The sequence below is a fragment of the Aquarana catesbeiana genome, linkage group LG04 (assembly GCF_042186555.1).
Source record: "Aquarana catesbeiana isolate 2022-GZ linkage group LG04, ASM4218655v1, whole genome shotgun sequence".
NCBI classification, from domain to species: domain Eukaryota; kingdom Metazoa; phylum Chordata; class Amphibia; order Anura; family Ranidae; genus Aquarana; species Aquarana catesbeiana.
In genome coordinates, this window is record NC_133327.1 from 574,603,556 (window position 1) to 574,619,915 (window position 16,360).

The 16,360-nt window shown below is 42.8% G+C and overlaps 1 protein-coding gene across 4 annotated transcripts in view; it reads left to right on the plus strand.

The window, feature by feature from the left end:
- The window catches only part of USP34 (ubiquitin specific peptidase 34), a 317,003-nt gene that overhangs the window by 253,681 nt on the left and 46,962 nt on the right, over positions 1 to 16,360 (plus strand). For all 4 annotated transcript variants that reach the window (XM_073628084.1, XM_073628086.1, XM_073628085.1 and 1 more), the window contains 6 exons: positions 3,277 to 3,342; positions 4,312 to 4,392; positions 8,647 to 8,732; positions 14,939 to 15,107; positions 15,192 to 15,266; positions 15,429 to 15,580. In XM_073628084.1, the coding sequence (XP_073484185.1) occupies positions 3,277 to 3,342; positions 4,312 to 4,392; positions 8,647 to 8,732; positions 14,939 to 15,107; positions 15,192 to 15,266; positions 15,429 to 15,580 (629 nt within the window). The remainder of the gene's footprint in view (positions 1 to 3,276; positions 3,343 to 4,311; positions 4,393 to 8,646; positions 8,733 to 14,938; positions 15,108 to 15,191; positions 15,267 to 15,428; positions 15,581 to 16,360) is intronic.

Sequence of the window (16,360 nt, forward strand, 5' to 3'; positions counted from 1 at the left end):
AGTGTCTGACAGCCTTATGATACTAGGAACCTTTCCTGGTTTTGCATTAGAGAAAAGGTGGTGTTGAGGCCCAGGACTTTCAGCTTGCCCAAGGTAGTTTCTGACTTTCACCTCAACCATGATATAATTCTTCCCTCCCTCGTTCCTGCTTTAATTCAGCAAAAGGAAATTACTACTTGTTTTCTGGATGTAGCTTGGGCTATGAGTCTATCAGCCACTGATTATCTTTTGTATCCTTGAAGGTCCCTGTAAGAATGCACCATCTTCTTGCTTTACTATCTGTAGGTTACTCCGACAGACCATATTCCAAACTTGTGGTCTCGAGTGCCATGTTCCACCTATTTTTGTCCAGGTGCCCCTTACTACTACTACTACTACTACTACTACTACTACAGGGATGTTGTTGTCTCATCTAATACCAGCTTTAGGAGAAAGGTCTTTAAGACTGCTCTTTTGAGCTGCAGGCAGTTCCAGGTTTTGTTTTCTTGGATCTGTTAGTGTACATTTGCAGTGTTGCACAGCCCTCAGTTGGAGTGGACATACCAAAGGTAAAAGACTTCCTGAGTCCCTCAATAAACAGAAATAAAATGGGATCTTTATACTCGCTGTAAAATCAATTGAGTACAGGTCTAACCCTATATGATAATGCTCTGAATACTGGCATGCTGGTAGTGGAAGAGTTTATCCTTGGCTGGCCTACAGTTTTTTGTTTACCAGTGCCCTATCCTGCTGTAGGTGGCAGTATAACCCAGAAGGTGAAAAGTGTCCTATGTCTCTCAATGGGATGTTACAGTTTACTTTAAAAAAAAATAAACATGAGCTAATCTATATGGGACTGTACAAAATTAAATATTTAAGTGGGTAATTACTGAATATTTACCAAACCACCCAGTTTAAATACACACTGCCATTCAGGATAAATATTAAACAAAAATAGGTAGTAGGGTTGGCTTTTGACAAATGGTGGATAGGTGTTGAAGTCCCATAAAGATCTAATAAGTTGGTAAATCATTGAAATGACTGGTATCTATCCAAAATGATTACCATCATTTTGTTGGGTACTGACTCTTAATTACTTGTAGTTACTGCTGCTGAGCTCTGGCAGCATCCACTTTAGTCTTTGCGCTGTTGACATTCTTAGAGTTGCCAACCTCAGCTGCTTTAGATGTATTTCATTTCTCCTGGTTTGATAGTTGTTGGATTTACACAATGTTAGATTATATTTTTCTTAGAAAAAAATAAATGAAAAAATAGAAGGTATTTATTGGAGACCAACAGAGCAATAAAATGCCATTCATGTATCGTTTCCAAATGGGACAAGCATCTAGAGCAGGGGTCTCAAGCTGGCGACCCTCCAGCTGTTGCGAAACTACAAGTCCCATAAGGCACTGCAAGGCTGACATTTACAAGCACAAGCAGAGGCATGATGGGACTTGTAGTTTTGCAACAACTGGAGGGCCACTGAAGAGTTTAGTGCCATTGCTGGGTATTTCAGGAGATCCCCAAGTCATGTTCCCATTTGAGTATTGCTGGGAGTTTGTCTGGTATCGTTCATATGGAGGCATAGATCACGGAGATCCCTCTCTGATTTGGTTTGACAGACATATATCAAAAGTAAAGAGTTTAAGTGGATCGTCTTCAAGCAGTATATATCAGTGGTTCTCAACCCTGTCCTCTAATATCCCCAACAGGCCTTGTTTTGGGAATTTCTCTTAGATAAATAGCTGTCCAAAATACCAAGCCATTGACTCAAATTTAAAGCACCTGTGCACGATAAAGGAAAACGTGCAAACATGGCCTGTTGGGGGTACTTGAGGACAGGGTTGAGAACCACTGGTATAGATAATAGATGTCAAATCCTGAGATATTTATAAAAATATTTATTGATGATGTATTAACTATAGATTATGTCTTCAAAAAATCAGAGTTGTTCTTGAATATAGCTGGGATATCAAGCGAATCACTGCCATATTACAAGTCAGCAGATCCAAATCCTGGTATGACCACTGCTAAGGAAGTCACACGAACAAAGTCACTAATTGTAGGGCGCCTACCGGGGAAAACAAGGAGAGATACCCATGTACGTAGTGGAGCTTGAACAGTGTCCAATTGAGATCTCTTTGTGGGCGAACAATATGGCTTCTATTAGGGCTTGTAGGTTTATGGAGGAGGCTTACTTTTCGATTTGAAGCCAGTGTTTATCCAAGAAAGGAGACCATAACTGTTGCATTTGGTCTAAAGCGAAGCTTTGTAATATCTGTTCAAATCTGGAGCACCCATTCCTGGTTGAAATTTAGCAATTTATCAGTGTATAGGGACAGTTTGTGTACTCATGTTTTTTTGTTTCCCCTAGTCATCAATACATTTTTGGAGGTTATTGATGTAAGATGAGAGGACAGGGATGGGTAGTGTGAGGAACAAAAAGAGTATGTGAAGCATGATGAACATTTTGGTGAACTCTTCTTTTAGCCCAAGATGTTGTAGAATTAGTTAAGTCTTTACTTAGTTCCAAAATTTCAGTAAGTAGGTCAAGAGATTTGGAGATTTCCTGTTTACCCTTATCACAGAGAGTGAATGTGGTTGTAACCCTAAAAATAAAAATGACCCTGTTCCTTTAAAGCATGGTAAATAGCATAGTGCTGCTTCCTTGCCTTTTTTCATTTCTATGCTGTAAAATAATATCTGGTTGATCCTGCCTGTTCATGTGTCCCCCTGTGTGTGCTGACTACAGTAATCATGGCTGCTGATCTATGATATCGTGGTTCCGACTTTGCATTGGCTCCTGGAAGATGTGTATCAATTCCAGGAGGCCGTGGGCATCGCCGGCTCGTAGTATTGCTTTGTTTCCAAACCAGAAATGATGCGATGCAAGGCGGCGCTCAGCGCCATTTTTAAAAAAGGGGAGAAGAGGTTTCCATAGCAGAAGGGGTGGCAACTTCCTCTGATGCTGCTGTTGCTATGGAAACCCAACTTACAAGCTATTGTCCTCTCTTGCGCCGCACTGCACATGCGCGAGATCGCCAGGTGCATGCTGGGTATCCAGCATGCACAGAATCCAGGAAGGATACAGGCTTTGGATGCCCACACTGGAGATGGCCGCACTGTGCAGGAACTTTACGAAGTAAGAAAACGATGCTGCACAAATAGAAAACTGGCCATAGTTTACAGCATACCTTTATTACACTGCACGAGGCATAAGTATTCTAGAGGTACTTTTATGTTAAGTCACATTTTGCCCGGAACACCGCTTGAAACTTATTTTCTGTCTCCGTTTAGCCCACCATGCTTCAGTGGATTGAACTGCTGACAAAGCAGTTTAACAACAGCCAGGCAGCCTGCGAGGTAAGAAATGTATAACCTGTTTTGTGAATTATACATGATGTGACAACCCTAGGCACACCATAGCTTTAGCTGAATTTGCCAGTAATATTGAAACTAGTACTTTTGTTTTGCTAACCTTCATGCAGATATAAAAAAATAACCTCATTGGTTCTAGTTTCTGCATTCCCCATGTGCAGCAGACATTAGATTTAAGAGAATGAGAAGCAGCTGTTGTGTTGGCTAATCAGGGCTCTACTGCATTGCACAATACTGTCCATCTTATACTAAAAGCTGACAGAAGAGAGATAAGAGAAGAGCATGAGTGTTGAACTGATCAATGTACTGCTACCCACTCAATGTCCAGCCACAGGCTAGTCCTAGACCTGGCTGTATTGCTCAACTCGTGTGTAGCATGCAGAGGTTTTAGGGCAAGTTCACACCACATGCAGTCCAGTGTGGTTTTTTTTTTTTTCTGCATAAAAACACAAGAAAAGTAGGTTATATGGTTTTTAATGGCATAGTTCACACCAGTGCTTGCAGTTCCAGTGCGTTCCAGCTCCAGAAAAAAAAGTAGAACATGCTGCATTTTTCCTGCACTGGACTGTACTGGAACGCTGTAAAAAGCATAAAAAACACACTGGAACGCACATGTCCTTAGGGTTAAGGAAAATAATGCACTGGACTGCATCAAAAACGCACTAAAAATGTATCAAATGCACTGGAACGCATCAAAAACGCGCATGCAGAAAAGCATCTGGAACGCATCCGGACTGCGTTTCTATGGTGTGAACTTGCCCTTAGAGGATGCAGTAGCTATTTGTGCTGTCTGGCAGTGGTACCTAGATCAAATGACTGGCTGCAAAGATTTATAAATTCATTTGCATATAGTACTCTTAACACATTTGTGTAGATCATTTGTGTATTTGCTTGGAGTTCAACTTTAAACAGCTTTGTTTTACCTCTTCTAAAATTTTTGCTTCATTTTTTAAGTGGTTTTTGGACAGGATGGCTGATGATGACTGGTGGCCTATGCAGATCCTTATCAAGTGTCCCAATCAGATTGTGAGACAGGTTTGTGCATGTGCTATAACAGTATGTTATTAAAACTGTTCACAATTAGAAAATTGCACTTTCTTTTGTGTTAAGTTAATTTACTGTTTAAGCTGCCACTACTCCATTAATATTCTATATGAATCTTCCTTATTTCAATGTGTGCTTTTCTTAAAAGATCTCTGAAATAATTAAAGCTTAATCCCCAGCCTTGCTTTCAGTTGTGTGCAGTTGTAAAGGTTCCTCTCATACTGAAATTACTTGGTTTGATTTCATTGTAAACTGTGAGCTCCTCGCAACGTGCATTAGAAGCTACATTACATTCAGTAAAGGCTCTCTCATTACGTGCCTGAAGAAGGTCCAATATCAACTTCATTCCTTCCCAAGTCTGACTGTCCCTACTTCACCCCTTTCATTCATTGAATTTCAATTTTTATAACTCCTTTCAAGCGCAAGTCTACTGCTTGTATCAAGGCTGAGTGCTCTTGGGAGGAGTATTGAGGCATGGTGCTGTGAAGTTTTCAGAAATGTATGTACAGCACCATGTTGGCCCCTCCCAGCTCCAGCCAAAACTCCAGTCATTGAGGGGCACAGGAATTCAGCAGCAGTCGAGTTATACTGCTGCCTAGCGGAGGTTGGGATGCTGGTAAATAGAAACATTGCAAGCAAGCCCTCATATCCTCTACTTTACCCAGCTTCACTTTTTTGCTAGTGTTCTAGGAGGTTAAACACCTTTTTCTTCAGCTCTGCTGAAAAGGGTCTAATTATTTTTGGTATCCTTTTCACTTCCGGGTATTTTTTTTTTTTTTTTAATTCCTCTGACTTCAGTCAAGATTTGGTGGTCTCTACATAGCAGCTATCCCTGTTGGCATTTTTTTCCGCAATAGCTTTGGAGGCCCTTCTCAGACCCGACTGGATTTGACATGCTTGTCTAGCTTGGAGTGTGACCTTTGCATACTGAGCTTTGCTACGTGGCCCTTTCAAGACCTTGGTGTATAGTGTTGGCCATGGAGCACTTTCTGTGTCCAAAGCAATGGCACAGCCCTAGGCTTGTCATTGTCTCTGGAGGCCAGACAGAAGCAGCAGCAGATACCTCACTGTTTAGACCTTTTGAGCATGTTTTCAAATTTTTGCCACCTCCCAGTTTTACCACAATAAGGGTTAAGGCTGAGGGATCGACCAAGATGTCATGCTTTTGGTGGAGTGCATCAGCTCGCTGCTGCTTCTGAAGCAACACGTGAATCTTGGATCTGTTTCCACTGCCCACCCACAGATACTTGGTCACCTACAGCTACCTGAAACTCACCAGCTGCCCAAGTTTATAACTGTTTAAGGCCTTGCCTCGCTTTGGACCTAGTTGCATTACCACTCTGTGGACGCAACAGGTCTTCTATAAGGTACACAGAAAACAGTCCTACTGCCATATGTGAGGACAGCCCATACTCCTCTAGTGATTCTGGGGCAGTTATCCCCATTTTTACCCAGAAGAAATTGATGCTCATAACCCTGAACCTAGGCCTTCTGTTAGACTCCGATGACAATGATCCTATGATATCTTAGCTCTATTCACTCTGGACTTCCTGGCTACTTGTGCTCAAATATTGGGGCACTCTACCCATAGAGACTCTAAGGTCTCCATCACCTGCAGAGCCTGTACTTGACCCTCCTGGGCCCCTAAATGTAACTAGGCCTGTGGCCCTTGTTGCCATCTTTGATTTCAATTCCAACTCCCAACAGCCTGTTCTCTAGAAGCTGTTTTTGAGACACTGCAGTTTCCTGCAGCAGGTCTGCAATTTTAAAGGGTTGTTTCAAACTTTAGTGATGCAGTGCCTACTACCCTGCACCTCAGCCTGCTGTTCCAGCCCTTGGGTCTTTTAGGGTTCTTAGAGTGGCAAAGTACTTTACGCTACGCCTGTTGTTTGAGTCATTCCTTTATAAGGACTGGAAACGCCCTGAAGGATTTGGGGCCCTAAGAACTTTTCCTTATGGGAGGGGTTTTTTTCAAAAATCTGTCATCTGTTCCACTGTGGTCGCCACAGTGATCCACCTTAACAGGCATGCCACCAAATGTGTTAAAGGTGTCCTCGCCACTGACAAACCATTAAATTCCCTACTAGGATCCCATTTTGCATTAACTGCTGTGGCTGTCTACCCTGTGGTGGTGATTTTTAATCTGCCAGACCATGTCAGAGTGGGTAGATACCCTTTAAGAGGATCCCTCCACTGCTGGTGTAGGTCCCCATTTTATGAAGCAGTTAAAGAGAATGTTTGGAGCCTTATGCTGTAGTTGTGAAGGCTTGTTACAAGCATTTAAACTCTCATGAGACTGATGCCCATACAAATGAGTAGGGCACTCTGGCTGCAGGCTTGGACTTGGAACTGACATGATGCGTCCAAGGAATATCTGATTCAGTTTAGCTTTTGAGGGACGAGGTCTCTTTGGACTTGCTCTGGACACAGTCATTAGCAATGCCACGGATGGCCAGGGTGTGCTTTTGCCTCAATGCAGGAGTAGTGTGTCCCTGGGTGTTCAGGCCAGTTGACAGACACACAAGCTAAATCCTTGTGTCTGGCATCTCCTCCATCTGCCCGTTACCATTTTTCCAGTGTTACTGCGTCCAGCAGTGTATCCTTCCCGGTTTGTCTGGGTTTCATACACCCTGGTACTCCTTGTTCCTCCTTTAGTAGAAACCTAACCTTGAGTGGTACCCCACATGGACCTACACTCCTCTGCAATGTCAGCAGGGACCAGGCATGTACTGGAATGACCAGGAATCACTGGAATGTAATAACAGATGACAGTTTTTCAGGCTGGGGAGCAGTGTTCTACTCCCCCGTGGTCTGAGAAACATTGTCACCTGTGGAAGCTAAGCTCCCCATCAATATCCTGGAGCTCAGCAGTTCACATGGCTCTGCAACTCTGAAACCCCCCTTCTGCAGGGACACCTAATCAAGGTGCTGCCAGACCATGTCTTAAATGTGCCTTACAACAGACATCAAGGATACCAGGAGTCTTGCAGGACGTAATCGGCAATCGGCTGCTTATGCCTACATCAAGTGACCCACATCAAGTAACCTAGACCTCTTCAATCTGTCAGTAATGGGGAATTTTGGATGTAGAAATCCTAGCCTCCAGATTCAACAACAAACTACCTCTGATTGTAGCCAGGACCAAGGATCCTCTAGCTTTAGCCTTGAATGCCTTGATAATTTCCTGGTCTCAGTTCTGCTTAATCTACACTTTCCCTCCTGTGTGAATTCATTGCATTGTCCCCTCATTTTTTTTTTTTTAATGTGTTTTGGTACGTTTACATGTGTTCCGGTGCTTTTTGCATGTGTTCTGCCACGTTCCACATCCATTCCATACAGAAAAATTGCAGCATGTTCTTTTGTTGAGTGCACTGGTACACACTGCACTGGTGTGAACTAGGGCCGTTGGAGTACATTGAAAACACTGTGTATGTGTTTTTGATGCAGATTAAAAAGGCACTGGATTGCATCTGGTTTAAACCAGCCCCTACCCTCATGGTTGTTGAAGCCCAGGTCTTAAAAGATAGAGAGGTGTCTAAGTTTGTGATTCCTACTATTCTAAAAGCAAGAAAAGTCACTTTGCCTGGCTTTGAACAGAGACAATCCTAGAGATTATTCTTTGCCTTGCATTCTGGCCTTCCCGCTGCACTTGCCTCATTTTGTTGATTATATTCTGTTGCCTATGCCAGCCAGTGTAGCGGTCTGTGCATCTGTAAAAATGTTACACAGCCCAGAGGCTGTGTAGCATCATAATGCTCACAATGGTGAGCGGGCATTGGTCAGCACCAATACGTTACTGTGCTGACCAGTGAGAATCTCTGAGCAGCCCCAGCGTGCCAGAAGAAAGGGTGTAGAAGAGCCTGGCTTTCAAATGCTCAGACTGCTGCATCAGCAATTGTGGGCATTGTAAGATCATTTAAGGAGGTAAGTGCAGTTAGGGACTGGGAGTGTGGGGAGGGTGTAGCGAGTCAGTGCACGTTTTCGTTTTTTGGGAAATGGTGAACCAACGCTTTAATATTGATTTAATACCACTTGATCATTAATATATTTTGTTGTACAAGCTTTAACAGGATGTATAATTAGAATTACAACTTTTAACAGTACATTTGAATTAATGCTATTGTAATACCATAAAAAGTCCCTTTTGTAGAAACCCTTTTATTTGTGCTTTTTTACATTTAAATGCAAGATGTTTAATTTTTCCAAACATTTATTCTATTTCTCATATTTGTGTGTTTGTAACAGATGTTCCAGCGTCTTTGCATACATGTTATTCAAAGGTTGCGATCTGCACACGCGCACCTCTATCTTCAACCAGGCATGGAGGATGGGTACGTTTCCAATGTAATCGGTATTGTCCCAAAACAAATGTGGACCTACAGATCTATGATGATTTTACTCTATTTTCCAGCATCTCCCTCTTTATCCTGTTGCATTTTTGTGGATATAATTCAACTATACAGCTTGGCATCATTTATAGGAGCATCATTCTGTTGAAAATGGGGTGCAGATTTTACAAATAGTTTTTTGTACATGAAGTCTCTATGTATTAAAGTCCATAAAAAATAAAATGGGGGCAGAACCTTTTTATTGACATCACAGCGCGGCCATCTCGGGAAACTGATGCTTGTATGCTTATCCAGCTAGCACAGCTTTAAAGTTCCATTCTTGTGAGTAGGAATGAGCTGAACACCCCCCTGTTCGGTTCGCACCAAAACATGCGAACAGGAAAAAAGTTCGTTCGAACACGCAAACACCGTTAAAGTCTATGGGACACGAACATGAATAATCAAAAGTGCTAATTTTAAAGGCTTATATGCAAGTTATTGTCATAAAAAGTGTTTGGGGACCTGGGTCCTGCCCCAGGGGACATGGATCAATGCAAAAAAAAGTTTTAAAAACGGCCGTTTTTTCAGGAGCAGTGATTTTAATAATGCTTAAAGTCAAACAATAAAAGTGTAATATCCCTTTAAATTTCGTAGCTGGGGGGTGTCTATAGTATGCCTGTAAAGGGGCGCATGTTTCCCGTGTTTAGAACAGTCTGACAGCAAAATGACATTTCGAAGGAAAAATGTCATTTAAAACTACTCGCGGCTATTGCATTGCCGGTCCGACAATACACATAGAAGTTCATTGATAAAAACGGCATGGGAATTCCCCACAGGGGAACCCTGAACCAAAATTTTTAAAAAAATGACGTGGGGGTACACCTAAATTCCATACCAGGCCCTTCAGGTCTGGTATGGATATTAAGGGGAACCCCGGCCAAAATTTAAAAAAAAGACGACGTGGGGGTTCCCCTAAATTCCATACCAGACCCTTCAGGTCTGGTACGGATTTTAAGGGGAACCCCGCGCCAAAAAAAAAAAAAAAACGGCGTGGGGTCCCCCCAAAAATCCATACCAGACCCTTATCCGAGCACGTAACCTGGCAGGCCGCAGGAAAAGAGGGGGGGACGAGAGAGCGCCCCCCCCCCCTGAACCGTACCAGGCCACATGGCCTCAACATTGGGAGGGTGCTTTGGGGTAGCCCCCCAAAACACCTTGTCCCCATATTGATGAGGACAAGGGCCTCATCCCCACAACCCTGGCCGGTGGTTGTGGGGGTCTGCGGGCGGGGGGCTTATCAGAATCTGGAAGCCCCCTTTAACAAGGGGACCCCCAGATCCCGCCCCCCCCCCCTGTGTGAAATGGTAAGGGGGTACAAAAGTACCCCTACCATTTCACTAAAAAACTGTTAAAAATGACAAGAGGCAGTTTTTGACAATTTCTTTATTTAAATGCTTCTTTCTTCTATCTTCCTTCATCATCTTCTTCTGGCTCTTCTGGTTCTTCCTCCGGCGTTCTCGTCCAGCATCTCCTCCGCAGAGTCTTCTATCTTCTTCTCCTCGGGCCGCTCCGCACCCATGGCATGGGGGGAGGCTCCTGCTCTTCTCTTCATCTTCTCTTCTTCATCTTCTTCTTTTCTTCTCTTCTCTTCATCTTCTTCTCCGGGCCACTCCGCATCCATGCTGGCATGAAGGGAGGCTCCCTCTGTGTGACGGCGTCTCCTCTTCTTAAACAACGGGGGGCGGGGCCACATGGTGACTTGACGGGACTTCTCTGTGACGTCACGGGGAATGCCACAGGGAAGCCCCGCCCCCCGTTATTTAAGAACCGTCAGACGAGGAGCCGCCATCACACAGCGGGAGCCTCCCTCCATGCCAGCATGGATGCGGAGCGGCCCAGAGAAGAAGATGAAGAGAAGAGCGGGAGCCTCCCCCCATGCCATGGGTGTGGAGCGGCCCGAGGAGAAGTTAGAAGATGCCACGGAGGATATGCTGGACGAGAACGCCGGAGGAACAACCAGAAGAGCCAGAAGAAGAAGATGAAGGAAGATAGACGAAAGAAGAAGCATTTAAATAAAGGAATTGTCAAAAACTGCCTCTTGTCATTTTTAACATTTTTGACAGTTTTTTGTACCCCCTTACCATTTCACACAGGGGGGGGGGGGGGGCCGGGATCTGGGGGTCCCCTTGTTAAAGGGGGCTTCCAGATTCCTATAAGCCTCCCGCCCGCAGACCCCCACAACCACCGGCCAGGGTTGTGGGGATGAGGCCCTTGTCCTCATCAACATGGGGACAAGGTGTTTTGGGGGGCTACCCCAAAGCACCCTCCCAATGTTGAGGGCATGTGGCCTGGTATGGTTCAGGAGGGGGGGCGCTCTCTCGTCCCCCCCTCTTTTCCTGCGGCCTGCCAGGTTGCGTGCTCGGATAAGGGTCTGGTATGGATTTTTGGGGGGACCCCACGTCTTTTTTTTTTTTTTTTTTTTTTTTTTTTAATTTTGGTTCGGGGTTCCCCTGTGGGGAATTCCCATGCCGTTTTTATCAATGAACTTCTATGTGTATCGTTGGACCGGCAATGCAATAGCCGCGAGTAGTTTTTAAATGGCTTTTTTCCTTCGAAATGTCATTTTGCTGTCAGACTGTTCTAAACATGGGAAACATGCGCCCCTTTACAGGCATACTATAGACACCCCCCCAGCTACGAAATTTAAAGGGATACTACACTTTTATTGTTTGACTTTAAGCATTATTAAAATCGCTGCTCCTGAAAAAACGGACGTTTTTAAAACTTTTTTTTGCATTGATCCATGTCCCCTGGGGCAGGACCCAGGTCCCCAAACACTTTTTATGACAATAACTTGCATATAAGCCTTTAAAATTAGCACTTTTGATTTCTCCCATAGACTTTTAAAGGGTGTTCTGCGGCATTCGAATTTGCCGCGAACACCCCAAATTGTTCGCTGTTCGGCGAACTTGCGAACAGCCAATGTTCGAGTCGAACATGAGTTCGACTCGAACTCGAAGCTCATCCCTACTTGTGAGTGTATTATTTATTTTATATGAGAATAAATGATCTTTTATACGGAGATAGCTAGATTTTGCCCTTCTCTTTCCTCATACATATCCTATTGGATGAGAGTTGCCGGGGTTCTTCTGAACCTAGAGAAGGGGGTGTGGAAGATGGAGGATTGAAAATGTCAAGCCCACCCCAGATATTTCCATTATTCCCAGAGGGAAAACTGCTGATTTTGACGCTCTGGTGAAACAGGGGTCAAAATGTGAGGTTAGCAGCCTATGATACTGGTGGAGGGGAGCAAAAGCACTTTTTGGAGCATTACCACCTTTGCACTTGTTGGTGAATTGCTATATTTTGGATCCACTATAATCGATCACTCGTGACCTATTTTCATTTTAAATTTTTTATGGACTTTGATACATGGATATTTCTTATGGACTTTTAAAGATTTATCGATTGTGTGTGCATGAGGATGTTGATGATTTATGGTTAAGCACTGGATCACATACATATATATATTGGTTTATTATTTATTATAGTATACCTAGTGGCACAGCACTGTATTGTTCATTTTATTATGGCCCCTAAGTAGAGTGAAAGCACTTTTTAGTGATGGCGGCTACTTGTATAATTTTTTCACATTTACACTATTTGATTGCGCTGATTGATATTTGGTTCACTGTACATGAAGTCTGGTATGTATACCTGCATTGTTGCATAATGAGATTCTCATCTCCTTTATACTTTATATGACAAGTTACTACGGTCTAGCGCAGGAGCCCCCAAACTTTCTAAACAAAAAGCCAGTGGTTGTAGAAAATGTCTTAGTGCCAGTGGGAGTAAACCATGCCCCAACCTTGGTCTCATTTGAAGCATCACTGCCGCCTCATTGATGTCCATTTAAAGGATTAATGCCCCATCATTGGTGTCATTTATAGGAGTAGTGCCCCATGTAGGTGATGAGAGGAATAGTACCCCATTGTTTGTGTTGTCAATGGGAGGTATAACGCCCTATCATTGGTGTCAGTGGTAGGAATAGCACTCATCATTTGTGTCTGAAATTAACTAAAGACGACACTGAATCTTTACCTTTCTGGTCCCCCTGCTGCTTGCTGTGGTTCCTGCTTGCCTCTACACAACTTCAGGATACAGAAGTGATGTAGGGAACAGCAGATTAAACCACTGAGTGCAAAACTGTGAGATTCTGCAAATCTTGAGCCATTTCTCTTCACTGCAGTGATCAGTGGAATGGATAGCAGGGGGGGGTGAGTATTCATTGTCTTCTTTGCAGGAATCCCTTTAATGTACATTTTTATTGTGTCAATAGTTGCTTTAATATATCCTTCTTTTTTTTTTTTTTTTTTTTCAAAATAAACCTGTAAGGTTGTAGCTTTATGTAGATCATCTTATCTTTCAGGATTGGAGTTGTACACAGACCAAGTGGAAGCCATCCATGCTCATTAGGCTCATGCGCAGGCTAAATATTTTTGTTTGAGCCACGTTTTAACATCCCGATCTGCTGCAAATGCAGCAGACAGGGGTGTACACATGCCACAGCCATGGTGGCAGCAGCAAAAAGTATCTCCCCGTCATGCTCGAGGGTCAATATTCCCTTGAGTGATGCTCATTCATGTGAAAGAGGCACACAAATTTGACATGGTGGAGTGACTTTTATGGGTTAAAATGGGTAGCGAGTCACCACTGCCTATCAAATGCCCTCTGAAAAGTGATCAACTGTGGGTCACTCTTCTTCTTTCTCGCACTACTTCAGTGTGAACCCAGGCCGAAGTCACTATAACAAGCCTAGGTTCACACAGGAGCAGTGAGAGAAACTGCATGTAATTCGGACAGGAATTGCACCGCGTTCCTGTTCAAATTACAGGCAATTCTTTGCAGTGCAATTTAAACCCATTCATTTTGTATGGGCTGAAATTGCACCGAATGGTATATCGGTAATTGGTATCGGCGAGTACTTGAGCACAAGTATTGGGACTCACACTCGCTCTTTAAAAACAGGTATCTGTGCGTCCCTAATACACACCCACCCATTTACAGTCTGAAGACGTCTGGTTAAAAGTGGTCTTAATGGAAGAGCTACAGCTAAAAATCCATACCTCAATGTGGAACTAAGGCCAAGTGATTAATTTGGCATAAAAATATGTGAAATGTTTGGCAATAATACAAGGCCGTTTGTTTACCAAAAGTCTTAGGCCTGGTTCACACTTATGCATTTTCAGTTTTGCAGAAACACACTACAGTCCATTTAACATGGTTTCCTATGGGTCATGTTTATATCTGTGCATTTTATGGAAAGGGCCAGGGACCATCAGGTTGTTTTTTTGGTTCTGTAGGCTTCTATGGATCAAAAACTTGTACTGGCAAACGCAAAATGCCCCTGGAATATGCACCAACTGCAACCTGCATAGGTGTGAACCAGGCCTTAGGGTGTAGTACAGGGATGAGTGTCTGCAGGTAACAGTGAAGGTTTTTTGCAGGTTTGAGGCTACGTTTCTGCATATAAAGTTGTGGATTTGGTCAGAATTATTGGTCTACTCAATTGCAAAAGGGTACAGGCAGATATTTATTAGTCATGCAATGCCATCAGGGAGGTGCCTGCTCTATTTCAAATTTGTTCTTTAGAAGGGCAGTGACCCCAACATACAGCCAAAATCGTGAACTACCTTTAGCAAAAAGTCGAACAAGATGTCCTGGAACAGATATGGCCCCCACTTAGCTCTGACCTTAACATCATCAAGTCTGTCTGGAAATATAATAGCAGAAAAAAACAACAGACCACCCATATCCACAGAACTGTGATGTTCTCCTAGATGTTTGGAACAACTCACCTGCTGAGTTCTTAACTAAAAAAAAAAACAAAAAACTGTATACGTATATCTACATTTATAAGTTGTACCTACGAAAATTGATGCTTTTAAAAAGGCAAAGGGTGGACAAACCAAATATTGATTTAATGTAGGCTTTTTTTTTTTCTGAGTGTGCGCTTTGTGGGTCATTTGATAAATTTAAATTATTTGATATTCTTTATAAAAAAAGCATCCTCATTGTACATCATGTTTCAAGTGCCTAAACAATTACTGTACTTTGTAGAAAATGTTACATATAGAAAACCTAATAAGGTTCATTGGTAGTATATCTTATAATTTAAAACATACCAATGTATTCATATTCCTTTCCAGCTCTGATGACATGGATGGGCCTGTGGAGGACATAGGCAGCCGCTCTTGTGTTACTCGCTTTGTGAAAACATTGCTTTCTATCATGGAGCATGGTGTGAAGCCTCACAGTAAACATCTGACTGAGTATTTTGCCTTCCTTTATGAGTTTGTCAAGATGGGAGAGGAAGAGGTATTATTCATCTCTGTATACATCTTTTGGTGGTATATTTATTTACTATGTGTTAAATGTTTAACTAAATGTTTTCTCTTTCAGAGCCAGTTTTTACTGTCCCTACAAGCCATATCAACCATGGTACACTTTTACATGGGCACCAAAGGGCCTGAAAATGTAGGTAGACAAACTACAGTGATATATGTATTTAGTCCTGTATATTTTTTGATCTATACTAGTAAATTGTGTGTTCTTTGAATGGCTAGTTTAGAATGGTGTGATTTAGTCATTTGTCATATATTGATGATATATACATATATTATATACTGTTATTTTTAGCCACAGGTTGAAGTATTGTCTGAGGAAGAAGAAGGAGAAGAGGAGGAGGAAGAAGACATTCTATCACTTGCGGAAGAAAAGTACAGGCCAGCGGCTCTAGAGAAGATGATCGCTCTCATTGCGTTTCTGGTGGAACAGTCTCGTTCAGAAAGGTAGGCTGATGACCTGTTATAGACTATGGTACTGTACTTGGTACTCCAGCAGTTGACTAGCACCACCCATGCAGAAGAGGTGTGGCTTGATGGGCAGTTTGCACATGTATTTTCAAATTATGCAATTGAGACTTTGTTGTTGCTTATTATTTATTTATAATTTAAATATTAATAGCATCAGTGCCAGCCAGTGAAAGTGACCCAGTGAAAGTGATAGCCTATTGGCATCAGCACAAGACATTGAAAGAGTCGATTTCTTTAAAGGATTTTTTAAAAATCATTAGCCCACCAAAGACAGACTAAGGCCCCCTTTCACACTACCGCGACTTCAAAGTCATACGATTTTGCGGCAGTGATTTTGACGTGATTTTTGCAATAATTTCAGGGAATGCCTGTGTAACTCGCATCACAGTCGGACCAAAGTAATGCAGGGACTACTTTGAAGTCAGCAGAAGTCGTACTAATATGAATGGTTGTCATTGAAAATAATGGGGAACGACTTGTCATGCGACTTTGCAGTCCCAAGTCGCAGGGCAAGTCATACAAGTGTGAAAGGGGCCTTAGGCAGACAGATAACCTGTCACATGTTTCACAGGGGTGTCACCCTTCTTGTTGGATTTTTCTTTTCTATACAGGATTAATGGTCAGAATTTCAGTTCGGTGTTATTTTACTTGGAGTGGTGAGAACCCCAGTGTTTAGGTCCACTTATGTCTGCAATATCAGAGTGGACTTACCCTTTTAATAGGGCAGCTTCACATGAATGCAGCCAACCTGGTTAC